General features: G+C 47.1%; 1 protein-coding gene across 1 annotated transcript in view; it reads right to left on the reverse strand.

The window, feature by feature from the left end:
* TMEM208 (transmembrane protein 208) overlaps positions 1 to 20,321 on the reverse strand; it is a 51,175-nt gene that overhangs the window by 10,848 nt on the left and 20,006 nt on the right. The window contains exons 3-4 of the mRNA XM_083163931.1: positions 16,234 to 16,293; positions 3,304 to 3,440 (exon numbers count right to left, since the gene is read on the reverse strand). Coding sequence (XP_083020057.1) covers positions 3,304 to 3,440; positions 16,234 to 16,293 — 197 coding nt within the window. The remainder of the gene's footprint in view (positions 1 to 3,303; positions 3,441 to 16,233; positions 16,294 to 20,321) is intronic.

Raw genomic sequence — 20,321 nt, forward strand, 5'->3', positions numbered from 1 at the left:
CCTACCGGTGACTGCTGTACTATATGCCGCCTACCGGTGACTGCTGTACTATATGCCGCCTACCGGTGACTGCTGTACTATATGCCGCCTACCGGTGACTGCTGTACTATATGCCGCCTACCGGTAACTGCTGTACTATATGCCGTCTACCGGTGACTGCTGTACTATATGCCGCCTACTGGTGACTGCTGTACTATATGCCGCCTACTGGTGACTGCTGTACTATATGCAGTCTACTGGTGACTGCTGTACTATATGCCGCCTACCGGTGACTGCTGTACTATATGCCGCCTACTGGTGACTGCTGTACTATATGCTGCATATTAGCAATCTGTGGTGATGGCGCTGTCACCTCCTCTGTACTTGTTACAGGGCAGCACACACTGGGTAAGTGATCCTGCACTGGTGACTGCTGTACTATATGCTGCATACTGTACACAGCACATTCTCTCTGTGGTGATGGTGCTGTCACCTCCTCTGTACTAGCTTATACCCCTTTTACACCGCCGCAAAATCGTCTTCGGTGGGTCAGATGCGGTGGAAATGGGACACACCGTGTCCCTTTACACGGGACTTCTACCCAGGTCCTGACCTGGGTAGAACACGGCTAGGACCTGGGTAGAGGGCGGTTAAAATGGGTACGCTGGGTCATGCGACCCGGCTCCCATTTACATCAATGGGGGACATGCAATCTGTGGACCGGAGTGGGCACAGACAGCCTGTGCTGCTGTCTGCTATACTCTGCAGACAGCAGCGGCGGCAATGGAGGAGGTGAATGGATGCCTGTGTGCGGCCTCCATTCATCTCCCAGACAACGGCTGGGGGGGGGGGGGGGTGCACGGGGGCTGGGGGCAGCCCAGCAGCTTACCTGGTTGCTGGGCTGCCCCCAGCACAGCAAACAGTGTTTCCGGCGGGGATCACCGCGTTCCCGGCGCTTGGAGATTATGTCATTTCCAAGCGCTGCCTCCGTCTACACTGCGGGTGGGCACCGCAGTGTAAACGGTGTAAATCCTGGATCCGACCTGACTTGGGTCCTTCTTCCAGATGCCGGGTCGGATCCGGGATGTTTGGTGTAAAAGAGGTATTATTACAGGGCAGCACTTACTGGATACCCCTTTTACACTGAGGAAAAACCCAGGTCGGACCCAGGTCAGTGTTGGTGTAAAAGGGACCAACCCAGGTCCATTGACACTGGAATCCTACCCAGGTCCTGACCAGGGTGGAACACTGGTCGGACCTGGGTCGTGAGCGGTGTAAATGGTCCCAACTCAGGTTGGGACATGCGGGTAGTGCTGAAAGGACCATAAGCACGGGATGCCTTTCCGTAAGTCAGTGCCATGCATTCCACAGTGCATTGGATTGTATGGTCGACCTAAATATGGCTGACACCACTAGGTCGACGGTTCATTAGGTCGACAGTCAAAAGGTCAACATGGGGTTTTTCACTGTTTTTTTTTACCCAAATGTCGACACAGTCAACATGACACCGTTTTAAGTGTCCATGCGCTCGCCACACTATTTTATTCTCCCACCATGCCCTAGTGTAGTGATGGCTAACCTTGACAGCTGTTGTTGAACTACACATCCCAGCATGCCCTGCATCAGATTTAGCATGGCCAAATAGTAAAACTGTAGCAGGGCATGCTGGGATGTTTAGTTCAACAACAGCTGGAGTGTCAAGGTTAGTCATCACTGCCCTAGTGGATGTAAGAGCATGAAATACTGCCTGTCGGCACATGTCGGCTCAAAAAACAATGAAAAACCCCATGTTGACCTTTTGACTGTCTACCTACACCATGTCGACCTAATGCTTGTGTCGACGTAATTTCCTGTCAACCTAGACCCCTGTGGACCTTGCGGTATGTCGAGCTAGTGGTGTCTTCAGGTCGACCAACTGACCATATCCCGGGGGAGCACATGGGAGATTCGGTCTGCTGCTGCAGGGGAAGGGGGCTGGGTGATGGGTGATGCTGCACTTTTTTACGGCTATGCTTGCTTGAGCACTGAATGTAACTTTTAAAAAAATAGTTTACTAGATAAAACAACATTTTTCAATGCTAACTTGTCATGTCTTTTAATTTTTATATAAATTATTGAGGGAAGGTTGGCTGGCAGTTTATCAGTCCTAAAATTGACATTTTTAATGTCATCCATAAGGAAAAGCAGGGCTGACCCAGGTTCAGTGTAAATGGTGCAGACCCAGGTCTGACCCAGGTTGAAGTGCTGTGTAAATGGGGTATGAAGTGTCCAACCCTGGAAACTCCCATGTTCAAAGACCAGGGTCCAACCAGAGATTTTGGTGTAAAAGGGGTATTGACTCTGCACTGGTGACTGCTCTACTATATGCTGCATACTGTACACAGCACATTCGCTCTCTGTGGTGATGGCACGGTCACCTCCTCTGTACTAGCTTACAGGGCAGCACTTACTAGTGAGTCAGCACTGGAGACTGCTGTACTATATGCTGCATACTGTAAACAACACATTCTCGTCACATTCCAGTCCCGGAACAGCTTCCCGGGTAGAGTATGTGCAGCACCAGGCTTTCATATATACAGGGCCAGCATCCTGTACTGAGGGAGCAGATGAGGAAGTGCCAGACACCCACACTACCTACAAGCAGCATTCAGACAAAACTAATAAATCTGAGCTTAAAACTTAAGGTGTCAGCACATGAAGACAAATTTTTTTTTGCAGATTGGCCGATTTCCGATAAATCGGCCCATATATCGATCAATGTTTACCGATAATCGCCCAATATCAGTCGTATAGGCGCTCCCGTGGATCTTTTGCTAAATCTTCTGATCTTACATGCTGCATGAAAAATCGGAAGATTTAACAAAAGATCTATAGAAACGCACATGGTATCTTAAAAGAAATCTTTGGTAAAGATGTGCGCTTGCCTGAAATCTTTTGTCCAGGACTTTTGCAGATCTTTCTAGTGTGTGGGCACCATAACACTGAGCTGTAGTAGGAGAAAGGCAAAAAAAGCCAAAGCAAGTCATATGAGGAGAAAGTATAGCGGCCATAAAACGCCTGTATGTACAGTACTGTGGTGAAGGGGAAGTGCAGACACTACTGGGGGACAGGGAGATGGGGAGCTGTGCAGTGTGATAGCCTGAGGGCACAGCCCAATTATACCTTCATATGTACATTACAGAGAATTACTACCAGCTAACACCCTAAGATGGTAGTTCTCCATTCTTATCAGATGTACTACAAGGTCTATGCCTCAACCTGAGTAACAGCGGGTATCCCAGCTACTTAAACTGTAAATAGATGCACGGACACACTGGGACTCACTCGGCCATTCCTTGCTCCATGTTCAGGTCTATGCCTCCATCCAGCAGGTTTCCATCTTCAGAGAAGGATGCTTTGGCCATGCCACGCATGGAGCGATACGCAACTGCATAAACCACACAGCTGAACGCCAGCGTAGCCTGTGAGATAACACAAAAAATGTTGTACAACTATTACATTCATGAGCCTTGTGCAGAGTCCAAGTAGCAGAGTGCCGTGATTTCCTCATGCGTAAATTGGCCAGACACACCATTGCTTTATTAAGGTAACCTAATCATTACCGGTCTGCAAGCAGGCACTGCATCCCCTGTACAAGTAACTTAGAAGTAACTAGGAGCAACAGGAACAGTGTCCTGCATGTAGCCTCCTGTACCGGTAACCTAGAACCAACAGGAACAATGTCCGCAATGCAGCCCCCTGTACTGGTAACCTAGAAGTAATTAGGAGCAACAGGAACAGTGTCCTGCATGCAGCCCCCTGTACCGGTAATCTAGAATTAACTAGGAGCAACAGTAACATTGTCCTACATGCAGCCCCCTGTACCGGTAACCTAGAACCAACAGGAGCAACAGGAACAATGTCCTGCATGCAGCCCCCTGTACTGGTAACCTAGAAGTAACTAGGAGCAACAGGAACAGTGCCCTGCATGTAGCCCCAGGTACCGGTAACCTAGAAGTAACTATGAGCAACAGGAACAGTGCCCTGCATGCAAACTCCTGTACCGGTAACCTAGAAGTAACTAGGAGCAACAGTAACAGTGTCCTGCATGTAGCCCCAGGTACCAGTAGCCTAGAAGTAACTAGGAGCAACAGGAACAGTGCCCTGCATGCAAACTCCTGTACCGGTAACCTAGAAGTAACTAGGAGCAACAGGAACAGTGTCCTGCATGTAGCCTCCTGTACCGGTAACCTAGGAGCAACAGGAACAATGTCCGCAATGCAGCCCCCTGTACTGGTAACCTAGAAGTAATTAGGAGCAACAGGAACAGTGTCCTGCATGCAGCCCCCAGTACCGGTAATCTAGAATTAACTAGGAGCAACAGTAACATTGTCCTACATGCAGCCCCCTGTACCGGTAACCTAGAACCAACAGGAGCAACAGGAACAATGTCCGCAATGCAGCCCCCTGTACTGGTAACCTAGAAGTAATTAGGAGAAACAGGAACAGTGTCCTGCATGCAGCCCCCAGTACCGGTAATCTAGAATTAACTAGGAGCAACAGTAACATTGTCCTACATGCAGCCCCCTGTACCGGTAACCTAGAACCAACAGGAGCAACAGGAACAATGTCCTGCATGCAGCCCCCTTTACTGGTAACCTAGAAGTAACTATGAGCAACAGGAACAGTGCCCTGCATGCAAACTCCTGTACCGGTAACCTAGAAGTAACTAGGAGCAACAGGAACAGTGTCCTGCATGTAGCCCCTGTACCGGTAACCTAGAAGTAACTAGGAGCAACAGTAACAGTGTCCTGCATGTAGCCCCAGGTACCGGTAACCTAGAAGTAACTATGAGCAACAGGAACAGTGCCCTGCATGCAAACTCCTGTACCGGTAACCTAGAAGTAACTAGGAGCAACAGGAACAGTGTCCTGCATGCAGCACCCTGTACTGGTAACCTAGAAGCAACTAGGAGCAACAGTAACAGTGTCCTGCATTTAGCCCCAGGTACTGGTAACCTAGACAAAAGTATGCAAAAAGGAAAGGTTTTTGTGCTCCGCGATAACTTATATTAATATTTTTAATTCTGATAAAGGAATTGTAAAAAATACTTATTATGCAATCCTTACATTAATTGTAATCATAATTACATTCAAATAAAATAAAAAAATGAAGAAAAATAAATGCAAAAGTTAATATTGTTAAAAACAAGATTTGCCTAGGTGGGAGTATTGATTTATTAAGTCCATACGGTAACGTATTTTTGTTCTTCTGATCAGGTCCAGGTCCATTCGGGTTTGTATTCCAGTATAGATAATAAATTGAAAAGTGGGGTGATTCCCTTTTGGGGGAAGGGAGGTCCCAGATGTTGAAGAAGGAGGAGTTCACTTAAGGGATGGCATTCCCAAGGTGGTCCGGGATCTCTACTCCACTGGTATGTCTAGGTTTTTGGTGGCTCCTGGAAAGGACTGGAGCTAGAAAACTGGAAGAGGTTTGTGGTGAGGCTGGTTCAGTCTCTGAAATCACTTTATAAATCAATAGTCCCACCTAGGCAAATCTTGTTTTAAATTTTTTTAGCTTTTGCATTTATTTTTCCTCATTTTTTTATTTTATTCAAATGTTATTATGATTACAATTAAATTAAGGGTAATAGTTGCATCATAATAAACATATATTTTTTACAATTCCTTTATCAGTATTAAAAATATTAATTTAAGTTAGCGCAGAGGAGCACAAAAACCTTTCCTTTTTGCATGCTTGTGTACGGGTGTGACAACCCCTCCAAGTGCACCGCAGCTTGACGAAGCACCTCAAAACCTGCGCCACTTTCTGGTAACACGTTACCAGATCCCTTGTTTTCTTCCTACACTGGTAACCTAGAAGTACAAATCGACGGTGCACACTATTGCGCTGTCTCTGTCAATTAAAACATTTTCTGTTTTATATCCACTTTATTTTCCACAAAATGGCTCCTTCTGAATTGAAGATCACACATATTTTTCTATCAAAATGAGGGAGACTAGGTCAGTATTATATTACCACAATCAGTTTGATATGGTACCAGTAAAGAACAATAACTGACCTGTCTGCCAAGCCCTATTTGCACATAACAGTTTCTTTATGGACCCCCTCTCATCACCAGCTCCCTAAGGTTTATGGCTCACTTTCAAACTGCCCTATATTCATATAGGGGTGTCTTTATACTTCCTGTTGGTGATTCCCCAAATGGATGTGCAGTCATCACTAATACGGAGAGGTCCACCAATAAAAATGTATTCAAGACACTCTGGTGGCCTGGCCGTGGAGGAAGCAGGACGCTTGCAAACTGGGCTCCTGCTGCCTATCTACTAAATCCCTCCTTATCAGCCCCCTCAGTCGCTTGCACCCTCTCCTGCCACGCACATACCTGGTGGGGGACACTCCACACTCCCCCCCCAGTGCCTAACCCCTCTTATTTAAAGAGTCAGCAATAGGAGCTGACGTGGGGACAATTGTTCTCCTCCTTTGGGGCTCCCCTTTAGCACTTTAAGCCCACCACCAGTTTTGAATCACCCCAGATCACCTCCCCATACTGTACCCATCCTGTGACACAGGGCTGCGGAGCCGGGGGACTTTCCGGGAGTCCCTGCAGGTTGCGGCCCTCTCGCCGGAGTGAAGTCGGGGCCTCAATTTCCACGCCCTCCAGCGACGCCGCTCCAGGAGGAAGATCTTGCCGCTGAACAACACTGAGACCCGGCGGAGGCTTCAGCTGGTGGACGCAGACCTCCGCCAAGTGTCCGGACTCCAACGGCCTCCCCGCCCTCCTGCCCGAGATTGCTGTGGACACCTCTGGAAGCCCTCACGTGGAGAGGTCTCCCTTCCAGCAGAGGGGGCGGTCATCTTACCTCAGAGCTGCAACGCCGTTGGAGCTTTCTCTCCGCTCGCTAACAGCTTTCTGACACTACGGCTGGGACCCCAACTAGCGCTTGCAGCCTTCCCACCCCAGATACATCAATATATCTGCCTTCTAACAGGAGCGCTGCTGGTCAGGCTCCTTCTCCAATTATAAGGCTTCGCAGCTCACCCCCCCCCCCCCCCGACTCTACGAGAACAGGGTCCTCTCTTCATTTACAAATCAGCAACCGCCCTGCCAAGCAGCCTCATAGCCAAGGAGTGGCTAAACCTGAAGCGTTGTCACATCTTCCGCCCCTTTGTCTCTACTGACCCCTCTAATCAGCCACTCAAACAATGACATATAATGTCGACTAAAAAAATGTTACACTACCAACTGTTTAGGTTGTTTTTGTTATATCTAACGGTTTGAGAGACCGACGTGGCGACTGGTGTGGGGCCTCGGTGCCCATGAACTTTGGAACCCCTTGTTTCCAACCTATTTAATTATATAGCCAACTATGGTGGCGGCAGGTGCCGCGGCCCGCCTGTGCCCCCCACCTCCCGCCTTGGGTCTCTTTCACCTTCTAATGTTTTTACTGCCAGTTGTTTAAAATTGTTGATGTTTTACAATGCTTATTTCTCTCTGCACCCAGGCCCCCCCCCCTCCCCTGCTCACATACCCTCCTAATTTCCCCTTTCACATCTTCCTGAGGTATCCCCTTCTACAAGGTTTTCACCTCCTTGGACACTTCAGTCCCAGCAACTGAGAACCTCCTTCCTTTGTTGAGGACTCAAACCCAGTCCCACCTTCCTCTTCCCCCTAATACATCCGGCCTCACTCCACAACATTCATTGTTCTACTCCAGAACTATCTGCGCATTCCCCCTTCCCCCGGCCCTATTGGACCCCACCCCCTTCCCTCTTTCACTCTTTTCCTCTTCCCTAAACTCCCTACTCGACCACCTTTAACCCTCACTATTCACCTCCTGTTTCTCTTCTCCCCTTCCTTCTCTTTAAACAAAAATGAAAACTACCATAACCTCCATGAACGTTAGGGGTCTAAACACCCCTCAAAAACGATCTCTCTTATTCCGCACCATCCAGTCCTTGAAGGCGGATGTAATATTAGTTCAAGAAACACATTTCAGAGAGCCCGGGCACCCCGCTCTCCACTCCAGTCACTTCTCCACTGTGTTATACTCCTCCAGTACGACCAAACACAACGGTGTTGCCATCCTAATCCATAACAGACTGCCCTTTTCGCTGCACCCTGTGTTCAAGGACACAGACGGCAGATACATCATCGTGACTGGTCGACTGGGCTCCACGGAGGTTACTTTTGCCAACGTTTATACCCCCCAACACAGGCCAACAACGTTTCTTTAAAAAATTCTTTAATACTCTAACCAAAAAAAAAAAAAAAAGGGCTACTTATTCTTAGGCGGCGACTTCAACTGTGTTTTAGACCCAAACCTAGACAAATCCCTCCCCCATCCCCCCACTCGATTAGATCCCCTAGCCCGCGCCCTGACAAAGCACGTTAAAGAGACAAACCTCATCGACAATAGGCGTGCTGTAAACTCATCATCTAGAGACTGTACTTATTTCTCCACACCACTCACACTCACGAATCGACTTCATTTTTTGTTGCCCAATGGCCTCTTCCCACCTGGTTGACTCTTCTATTATCCCCAACTCCTGGTCAGACCATTCCTTCCTCAACTCATCCTTTAATCTCCTAGACATATCGGCATCCAAACCTTCCTGGCGTCTCAACAAAACCCTTTTAAAGATCCCAAACCAAGATAAAAGCGGCCTTGCTTGAATACTTCTCCTTTAATGCTAACGATCAGGGTTGCGCTCCACTTATCTGGGAAACACACAAATCAGTAATCCGTGGCCACATTATTAGTTACGCCTCCCATAGAAATAAAGTTTAGAAACAAAACTTCAATCTCTACTAGAACAAGTCTCCCTCTTGGACTCCCGTCAAACGCTCCTCGACTGATGACAACTACAGGCAACTTACTGAGGCAAAATCCGCCCCTCAATGCAATTCTCTCAGAGAAAATCGACAAATCTCATTCGAAAATTGACAATCTCTGGACGAATCAGCACTTTTATAAAAAAAGTAATAAAGCTGACGCCCTACTAGCCAACCAACTAAAAGCCCGTAAAGCTCGCTCGGCCATCCCATCTCTTAAAACTCATCAGGCACTACATGCTATCACCCTACCAACATCAATACTATATTTAAGGAATTCTACAAACAATTATATAACTCTCCTACCCCCCCCCCTCTCCTACTCCACATTGTCATCATCATCCGAATATCTGTTCTCTCCCCGAGATCGACCCTAACACCTCCGCTACACTGTGCCACCCCATCTCCCCGGACGAGATCACGGCTGCTCTCAAATCCCAAAAACCCTCCAAAGCACCAGGCCCCAACGGATTCACCTTTATATACTACAAAACTTTCCAACAAACCCTCATCCCTCACCTTTCCTCCACCTTTAATCATATTCTAAAGGGTGAATTCTTCCATCCAGACACCACCAGAACCGTGATAACTGTCATACCGAAACCTGGCAAAGACCCACAGTTGGTCTCAAACTACTGTCCAATTTCACTCCTAAATACAGATCTGAAACTCTTCGCAAAAATACTCGCTAATAGACTCAATCCCATTCTCCCTCCCTCATCCACCCCGATCAAGCAGGTTTTGTCCCAACGCGGCAAGCTCTTGACAATACCAGAAGAACCATAAACCTGATCCACCATGCAAACACTCTAAAGCTCCCCTCCCTATTACTAGCCTTAAACACAGAAAAGGCCTTTGATGGGGTCTCCTGGTCTTTTCTAACTCACACCCTACGTAGGTTTAGTTTTCAGAGTCAATTTCTACAGGCCATACAACCCTTCCACATCAGTCTCAGCGGGAGGTATAAACTCTGATTCATTCAGCATTTAAAACAGGACCAGACAGGGCTGCCCATTATCCCCACTTATGTTCGCACAAATCATAGAGCCCCTGGCCAGCCGGATTAGAACCAATCCCGACATTTCGGGTATCTCGGTTGGCAACTCCAACTATAAAATCTCCCTTTTCGACGATGACGTCCACATTACCCTAAAAAAATAGGAATTTGGTACTCACCGTTAATTCCCTTTCTCCGAATCCTTAAGGGACACTGAAGTCACTACGATGGGGATAGAGTGATGCATTGGAGGAGTCTGCACTTTAAGAAATTGAAGTGTGGCATGGCTCCTCCCCCTCTATTCTCCCCTCAGACCTCAGTCTAAGTTAACTGTGCCCGAGAGGAGAAAAGAGACCAGAGAATCTCCGACAGAGAGAGAGAGAGAGAGAGAGTAAAGAACAGCAAAAGTAACATTAGTATAACTGTAAACTGTAAAATGCAGACAATCAACACATGCGAGCTGAACACACCCATACCCAGAAAAGCACAGCGCCGGGAGGGTGTTCAGTGTCCCCTATGGATTCGGAGAAAGGGAATTAACGGTGAGTACCAAATTCCTATTTTCTCCTTCATCCAAGGGGACACTGAAGTCACTATGCTGGGGACGTCCCAAAGCCATCCCCACGGGTGGAACCTGAGCCGCCTGCATATATGCCTGCTTTATGGTAAGGCAAATCCATCTTGCCAGATTTTGTTTGGAGGCTGGCCAGCCCCTTTTGGCAGTAGCATACAGAACGAACAGTGAATCAGACTTCCGGATCTCCTTGGTTCTGTTCACATAAACCTGTAAAGTGTGAACAACATCCAGTGGTTTTGAATCACCCGTCAGTACCGGAACAACAATAGGTTGGTTAAGGTGATACGCCGACACAACCTTTGGAAGATAATCCATTCTGGTCCGAAGTTCAGCCTCAAAATTCTCAAAAATAAAGCATTTTAAACACATTTATAATCACATTTATGGGATTTTTTCTAAATGCCTATTTTTGCATATTTTTCTTCTTTATCTTTGAACATATTTGTACACATTGTTCATGTTTGTCCACAACAAAAAGAGGCTTTTGTGCAAATTTTTATAGTAAAAATTACATGCACCAAACTGAAGTTTCTGTGGTCTATTTTTAAAAAAAATGTATTTTTGCTATGCAAGAAAAGGTTTAAAGCTATAGAAATGCTCAAAATGTGTAGGTATGTTAAAAAATGTCTCCACTCCCTTACCTTGTAAGTGTAGTAGGTATACAACTATGGAGTTGAAGTCATCCAGTTGCTGTGGAAGTACACATTCCAGCATGATCTGGCACACCTTTCATACAATGGATTGCTTAAACTGTGCCAGGGCATGCTGGGATGTGTAGTTGACCAACAGCTGCAGACCCATGAGTGTAAACTCACTGGTATTTCCAAATGCAATACTGTAATTACCAGCATGCTGTCACCAAGGGAAACGTCAGGATCAATCATTGTCATCAACAGGCCTCTAACTACTCCCCTAAATATTGATGAAAAAGTATGGTATTTGGTTCAGTTTATGCGTGCACACTTACAGGCAAGGTATAGGGTAGGTTAAAATACACATTTACTTACCTGAAAAGTAGCACCTGATGATCTCCCTGCGCATCAGATCCCCCCTCTGCGTACCCCGTACTACCGTTGCCAAGGTAGTTTGAGCTTCCTGCACGACTGCTGCATCGGCATCCTCAACATAGGAAGGTTGGGCCAGGGCAATGTTGTGTAACATGCAGCAAGCCTGGACAATCATCACTACTTTTGCTGGGTGGTAAAGCAGTATTCCTGATGACCTGTCCAAAAACCTAAAACGGCTTTTCAGCACCCCAAAGGTGCGTTCCACAACATTGCGGGTGGCAACATGTGAATCGTTATAGCGGTGCTGTGCAGGGCCTTCTGGGGATTGCAAAGATGTCATGAGCCACGGAAGGCACCCATATCCTGAGTCACCTTTACAGAAAAGATGAGGTCAGTGCAGTATATGGTAAGGTATGTGCATTGGGCTAACATGAGTAAGTGGGACAACAGCAATAGGCATGTGAAAATGTAAAAGCAGAGGGGCTACACACTACAGTGGCACTTTAGATGTAAATCAACATGCACATTACTCCAGGGAACCCTTATTGTTGGTAATGACTGATTGTAACAACAGCTATCAGCATATTTTACACACAATTAATGGGCATTGTAATGTTAATGAGGATTTAATGGAGTTGTGGGTAAATTTCACAGACTATAGGGACCCTCTACAGGAGTAGATATTGAAATAATTAAAAAATGCCCTTACCAAGTATCCAGCCCTTTGGCATTTGTTGTTCCTGGAATCGGTCCCAGAGGGCTGAGTGCCTCAGAATATAGGCGTCATGGCAGTTCCCCGGGTAGCCTGCAACTACACTTAGGATTTTGAGGCTGGCATCACATACCACCTACACATTGAGGGAGTGCCGGCCACGCCTATTGACATAGACGTGGCCCCTCACGTGCGGTGCCCAAAGCCCAATGTGTGTGCAATCTATAGCTCCCAGCACGTTAGGAAATGCTGAGAGCCTACAGAAAGCCACCTTAAGGTCCTGCCACTCGGACTCAGAACATGGGAATCTAATGTATGTGCGCCACAACTTCTTTAAGCAAGTAACACTTGATTGAAATGCTTTGAGAAAGTTGCTTGTGAGACACATGTGTGACACACATTAATTTCTGCAGCCCAGACACTGCATAGTTGGCACCCCCGTAAGGGTCCAAATCATCTCTCACCTGCTCCTATAAGTCCAACATGTTAATGCAGTTCAGCCTAAACATCCCCACAACCTGTGGATCCGAGAGGGAGTCCAGGTACAGCCTAGCATTATACATACGTGAAGCACGCAGTGGTCGGGGTACCTGGATCTGGTGCGCAGCTTCCTCCCTCCTACTGTGCAGCTCCTCCAAATGGGCATAATCACATAGAGCCAACTCCAAACTACTCAGCAAAATCTCCATGTCTCAAACCCTCACAGGTGTCCTTAATGATGTTGAGGTATGTGTAGGGGCTGTTTCTCAGTAAAAATGAGGACACCTGTGATCAAATTAACCATTTGGCCACTTGAGCAAAGTTAGTTGTGGGCCAAATCGCCAATCAGAACCTGGTCTGAAAAAAGTGCGATTTATATCGACCAAAAAAGTGCGATTTGCTATTGCGCATGCCATTAAATAAGCGATTTGTATACTTTTCTGTGCGAAAACATCTGGATGCGTATCAAGTGCGATTTTTTTATGCACTTTTAGAAAGTGCGATTTATCGCCAAAAAAAATGCGAAAAACGGGCCGTCGCACACCCTATTAAATGTGCGATTTGGACAAAAAATCCGAAATCGCCATTTTAATGCGAAAATATTGCATAAAAACACTAATCGACTCCTATTAAATGTCACCCTTTATATCTTGAACAGGGTATAAATGTCATCAAAATGTCTGTGCTCCAAAAGCTCCTCTATCTCTTCCAGACTCTCCCCATCACTGTCCCCAAAATAATTCTTTTTACCCTCCAAACCTCGTATTGTAAATTTGTTTGGAACCACAAGAAACCCCGCATACAGGTGGCCTGGGCCTACCCCTTCTCTCTAAATACTATCACGTGTCTAGACTCAGTCAACTAGTTGCTTGGCACTCTCCCCGGGATGTGGAAAGATGGGTCGACCTGGAATCTGATTTCGCAAAGGTGCTCTGTCTCTTATCTACCCTGGGTCCCGCGCCAATACAGACCTGCCACAGTTCTAGCTATACCCACAATCTCCCTCACCCTCTCTCTCTGGGACTCTCTTGCCACCAAGCTCTCACTCACCTCATACCCTTCCCCCCAAACACGCCTCTGGCAACACCCATCTTTTTCCCCCGGTCAATCCCTACACATGGCCTTCATGTGGTCCTCAGCAGGTATAACACGCTTCAGGCACATTCACGATAAGGAAAAGCATCACCTCCCTCCTCTCTTCTACCAGTTCCTTCAAATCCGGTGCTTTATCACCTCCTCTCTCTCTAGGACGGGCTCTCTCAGAAACCCCACACCCATAAAAAGTGTTTGTGGCCAAAGACCTATGGATAAAGGCATCATTTCACATCTATACCACTTTGTCCTTTACGCCAGACAGCCCCCCTGTAGAAACTCATGAAATAGCCTGGGAAACGGACCTGGGAACCTCTCTAGGAGAAGAATCCTGGAAAGAGATCCACCTAGCTATCTCTAAGTGCTCCATCAGCATAGAGGTTAAGGAAACCTCACATAAAATCTACACCCGGTGGTATCTAGTCCCAACACGCTTCCATGCTATGTATCCGTCTGTCTCCAACTCATGTTGGCGACAATGCGGCTGCGAAGGAACTTTCTTCCACATGTGGTGGACTTGCCCACGTATTAGGCCCTTTTGGAACATTGTCCAATCTGTCAAAAACTCAACTATACCAGTTTGCCCCCCACTAACACCCACCACAATGCTTTTGTGTGGCTCAGCCAGCTACCCGTCTCTTCTAATAAAATTGATTCTTCACGTCACTTGCGCCACCAAGCTCCAGATCGCCAAGGCTTGGAAAAACCCTGCTCCCCCATCATATCAAGAACTACTAAACCGAATCTGGTTTGTCTCCAAAATGGAATATATAACCAGCCTCCAAAATAACACAGTGGAGAGGTTCCACAAGGTGTGGGAACCCTGGTACTCTTCAAGAAACCTCTCCCACCGGGACTAGTTTGAACTCAATGGCAACAATACCTTCCCCTAGTTGTCTGACCCACTCCCTCCTGGCCCTTCCCCACCTCTCATATCTCCACTCTAAACTTACTCACCCCTATCTTCAAACTTCACTTTAGTCTCAATATATCCCCCTAACGCAGGGCTGGGCAACACCGGCCCTCCAGATGTTAGTGAATTACACATCCCAGGATACTTTGCATTAGTTTTGCTATGTAGCCATGCTGAAACTGATGCAAGGCATGCTGGGATGTGTAGTTCATCAACATCTGGAGGGCCGGTGTTGCCCAGCCCTGCCCTAACGTCACCTCTACATACTCCACCCCTCCCCCTCTTCTTCCTCTCCTCCCATCCCCACCTCCAGCATAGATCTCTAATTTTCACGCTCCTCCATTCCCCCCTCCCCAACATACCCACTCTCTTTCCACCCCTCTCCCCCCTGCTCCTCTCTCCCTCTTTTTGTTGATTTCAGTCCATCCATATCAGGGACCTTGACCGACAGCGGATCTGTTACATTATCCCCTATTAAGTACCTGCTTATTCGTTAACTCTGTAATCGATGTACTTGAATTTGTTATGTTTCTCAATCTTCAATAAAATATTTTAACACAAAAATGTATTCAAGACACATACAGGAACAGTAACAGGAATGCACAAAAGAAAGTCTTTAAAAATGGAGTAACAAACAATAGATTCTTGTGACACTGGGCTTCCAAGAACAAAAACCACACAGCTCACCCAGGTAAGAGAAGTGGGTTGGTGCCTAAAAAGATTGAAAACGTTCACCAGGTCAACCAGGAATGCTCCTCACCAACGCATTTTGGGCCTGAATTAAACGTGTTAGTGAGGAGGATTCCTGGTTGACCTGGTGAACCAAGTGCCGTTTTCCATCTTTTTAGGCATCTGTTGCAAATAGGGCTTGGCAGACTGGTCAGTTATTGTTCTTTACTGGTACCATATCAAACTGATTGTAGTAATATAATACTGACCTAGTCTCCCTTGTATCATTTTGATAGAAAAATACGTGTGATCTTCAATTCAGAAGGAGCCATTTTGTGGATGAAAAACAGAAAATTCGTTAATTGACAGACAACGCAATAATGTGCACCGTCGATTTGTACTGCATGTTTTATAGGGGTTGGTAACCTTTGGTACATGCTGTGCAGCAGTCTCTTGGCGCGGTTCATTTAATATATTTAATCTTTGGGTAACCTATCGGTAACCTAGGGATAAGGGAACATACAGGGATACAGGGAACATTGTCCTGTATGCAGCCACCCTGTACTGGTAACCTACAATAGGGATAACTGCCAGCACCAGTAACAAGTGTCCTGTATGCAGCCCCCCCGTACTGGTAACCTAGGGATAACTGGCAGCACCAATAACAGTGTCCTGTATGCAGCCCCATGTATCGGTAACCTAGGGATAACTGGCAGCACCAGGAACAGTGTCCTGTATGCAGCCACCCTGTAATGGTAACCTACAATAGGGATAACTGGCAGCCCTAGTAACAGAGTTCTGTAAGCAGCCCCCTGTAATGGTAACCTAGGGATAACTGGCAGCACCAGGAACAGTGTCCTGTACGCAGCCCCCTGTACTAGTAACCTAGGGATAACTGGCAGCATCGGTAACAGTGTCCTACCACATTGGTGTTGGGGTACAGTTGGGGGTTATGGAGCACACACACTTACCCAGCTCCAGAATGTGGATGAGTTGTAAAAAATCCCCAGGCTGATGATTCCATACAGGACCTAGTGTGGGAGAGACACATATGAGAGGATGATTAGAGAGGAGCAGAGAGCTAACACAATTCCAACGCCCCCTGAAGTATCGCACTGCATATTTTTTTATTTTTTTATTAAGGCAGTGTATGACATACAATAAAATGCACAGTAAATATGAATATTTGCACAGTGGTGTCATTTCCAATGAAAAAGGCAATCAGGACAACAAAATATAACAAGTCTGTGGGGAGTCATGTAAAAAACGAGAGTTATGGTAGACCTTCCTTACATACACACACACATCTCACTTTTCCACCACTATACTCACCGATCCAGATCCAGCGCTGGTCTCCCTTCTGCAGCTGAGCCGGCTCCCCCCGCACTGACAGCGGGGACAACCGGCTTTCTCCGATGCAGCTAACAGCTTCTGTCGCGTTGTCCCAGCGCAACAGAGGCTGAGAGCGTCTTCGGCTTATGCGTCTCCATGGAGACGCATAGCTCAGCCAATCAGGGCTGAGCTATGCGTCTCCATGGAGACGCATTGCCCAATCATGCTCTCAGCCTCTGTTGCGCTGGGACAACGCGACAGAAGCTGTTAGCTGCATCGGAGAAAGCCGGTTGTCCCTGCTGTCAGTGCGGGGGGAGCCGACTCAGCTGCAGAAGGGAGACCAGCTCTGGATCGGTGAGTATAGTGGTGTAAAAGTGAGATGTGTGTGTGTGTGTTTTCTTTTAACATTCTGTTTACAGGTGGACTACAAGTCCCAGCGGGCCCATTAATGCCCCGCATGCTGGGACTTGTGGTTCTCCAAGCCCCAGCATGCGGGGGAGGTCTGCTGGCACTTGTAGTTCTCCTGTATTAAGCAATGTTAGGAATGTGAGTTTAACCCTATCAGGCCGACGTCCAATGGCCAGGGACGCCGATGACAGCCCGGGGCTTCAGCCCTGAACGGGTGAAGCCTGGGGGGCCTTTTTTGGGGGGGTCCCCACTCCTCCAGGTCCCCCGTCCAAGGCTGACCAGCCACGGTGCTCATGGTACGGCCGGGGGACCTTATGTAAAAAGTGTCCCCCGGCTCCCGGCTGTGGCATGACACTGCGGGCTGTTGGAGCCCGGTGCTGGTTTCAAAATACGGGGGACGCCATTTTTTTATTTTTTATTTTTTTATCACAAAATCGCACAATTTCACCAAAATCGCACCTTTTCATGACTAAAAATACGCACTTTTTCATTCCGAAAATCGCCCTATATCGCACTCTCGCACTTTTCATGCCGGAATACACACCTCATTAAATATGCGAATTCGCGGCAAAAATGCGATATTAAAAAACGGCGATATAGGGCGATTTGAGAAAAAAAATCGCATTTTCCCAAAAACGGTAAACCCACTAAATCTCGCCCCATATTTCTAAAGCATGTTTGGATTCCATATCCACCTTTCAGGATCTTAGCCAAAGCATGTGCTGTGCTAGGACTGAGGTTGCTGAAGTGAAGCTTTAGCTGCTAAGATACATGCATCCGTAATGGCCTCATCTATATAGGCTGCAGCTTCTTTAATGTTATGAACACAATTTCTGCAGACCTTCAAAGCCTCCGGAGGTAATTCATCCTCAATAACCTTAACCCAGACCTCAATTGCCCTTGCTGCCCAGCTATGCCAGCAACACAAAAAATGGATTTCGGAGTCTATTCTAGACATCTATCCTTTATGTCTTTAAGAGAGGCACTGGATGTTACTGGTAAAATGGAAGGCTTTACCAAACGTGTTACATGGGATTCCACTGGTGGTGGTTTTTCCCATGTTAAATTGGTAATGGATATTTGGAGTAAATACTTTTAGATATAGGAAACTTTTTTCCATAAGATGGTCAGAGTGAGGGAACTCAGATCTAATTGTTTTACGTGTTTTAATGCCATCAGTTTCCTTAGCAACAGGGGCAGGTTATTTTTCATCAGGAAGAAGTACTGCTTTTACTGCTATTATATAAGAACCATTTATAATGATCAAAGATGGATTGTCTGTGTCATGTTCCTCTGAGGAATCTACCTCCTCCTCCCCTTTCATCTCAGTGTCTTCATCAGAGGCCTCCGAGTCAGTTCTAAATGATATCAACTGAGATGATGCCACCTCTTTAGGCCTTTTAGACCCTCTTGCAACCTTGTTCACAACTTGTGACAAGGCTTGAACAGAACCAGCTAGGGATTTCACCCAAGGGGGGACTACTGGTGATACAAGTTGAGGTGCAGAAGCCACAACTGGATTTAAGCTGTCCATTTAAGTACCTATCAGTTGTGAAAATGCCGCCGAAGGTGGCTCCTCAGCCTTTGGGGTAGGCAGAGTCTGATGGGCTGTTAGGTAGCCTGCTGAAAAGCCCACAGGACAGCAGCAATTGGTACATCGGCCCTCATGGATAATATCCTGCTCAGATAACCCAGCTGCACATGAAACACATGAAAGCATTGTAGGGGCATAGCGTTTCTGTTTGCTAGCCATGCTAAGCAAACAATGACAGTATTGGGCACACATGTGCCTCTATGCCATTAAATGGGTGACTATAATAACCCTGGCCCTCGGTACACCTTGTCCCAGGTGAGCAGTAGTGATAGACACCAACAGAAGGGTAACAGCAGTTCTAACAAAGTTAGCACATTTAGTCACACATACACACTCAGCAGAGAATGTAAGTGCAACAGCAAATACAATCTACTGTGGTAAAGCACTATGACCACTACAATTTGTTTGCTTTAAAAAGCACTTACCATCCCTGATCTCTGGCCATGCTGTCCTGGAAGCGCTGCTCTGGCTGTGCTAACGCCTTGGAGCGCTTCCATCCAGTCTCCCTGGTACGCGTCATTTCCCTGCAGGGAGGTAATGGACGCCGCCGGGGGGTGCATGAGCGGCAGCGCTGAAGTCGGTCTGACTGTCAGCGCTGACTGCTCAGTGAAAAAAAACTGGAGAGAAAAAATGGTGCACCTGCTCCTGCAGCCACCAACAAAAGACTGATGTTCTGTGCATGGAGGCGGGGTTATAGGGGAGAGGAGCAAGGCATGCTGGGTGGCCCCAAAGCTTTGAAGATTGGTGCCTAATCCTCTGGATCTGCCTACAACCCCCGATGACTTCCCTGTGAAGACGAAATGTTATTTTTTGAATGCAAAATAGATGAAGCGGCCACTGCCGCAAGAGCAGTTCTAATACATTTAACAGAATGGCGGCCTCTTATAAATCCTTACTGGTGGAAAGTAATCAAATCTGGTATAATACTTTGTAGCCTATCTGCCATTATTTTGGCTAAAAGTTTAACGTCCATATCAAGCAGACTGATCTTCCAGCAAAGTTGGGTCTCTGTGGGGTTTAGGGAGCAGCACAGTGGATGTGGTAGTAAAATATGGGAAGGGAGTATGGTTATCAACCAAATCATTAATCAAGTCTACTAGGGCTAGGGCCACTTGGTTATGCAAAAGTTTATATTAGTCATTTGAAAGCTCATCTGGGCCAGGGGATTTGTCAAGCTTTATACCGCTTTCAGACCGCACTCTGGACCCGTGTTATTGTCGTGCCCTTGCGGCCCCAACATGGGTCGAGGTGCGTTCTGAAACGGCCACCTCGGGTCGAGCAACACAGGAGTTCAACCCTGGTAATGACCAGGGTTGAACATGGCTCTGACAAGTGCAGTGTGAATGGTTGCCTGGGTTGAGCGACCCAGATCCCGTTCACACTATGGAGGAGGCAGCACTGTCAGCTCCAAGTGCTGCCTCCTCCCAAGCCCCCAGTGACTTGTCGCTACTCAGCTCTGCACCGTGTGACGTCACTGACCCGGCAATAAGCTGGGTCGGATGCGGAGCTTTCAGACTGCAAATACCGCGTTACTCTGGGGATGGGATCCATGTCCTAATCCCAGGTGTGACCCGGCATTTGTGGTAAGTTCTTAAGGAGCGCATACACGCTCCGTTCCTGCTCCGTCCGTTTTGTACTCTGAGATGCGCACTCCCGCGCATCTCATCGTACAGTGCAAAAAGTATGTACTAGCTTTACATCGTATCGCATCAATGTACAAGGCAT

Source organism: Crinia signifera, chromosome 11 (genome assembly GCF_055691185.1).
Source record: "Crinia signifera chromosome 11, ASM5569118v1, whole genome shotgun sequence".
Lineage (NCBI taxonomy): Eukaryota > Metazoa > Chordata > Amphibia > Anura > Myobatrachidae > Crinia > Crinia signifera.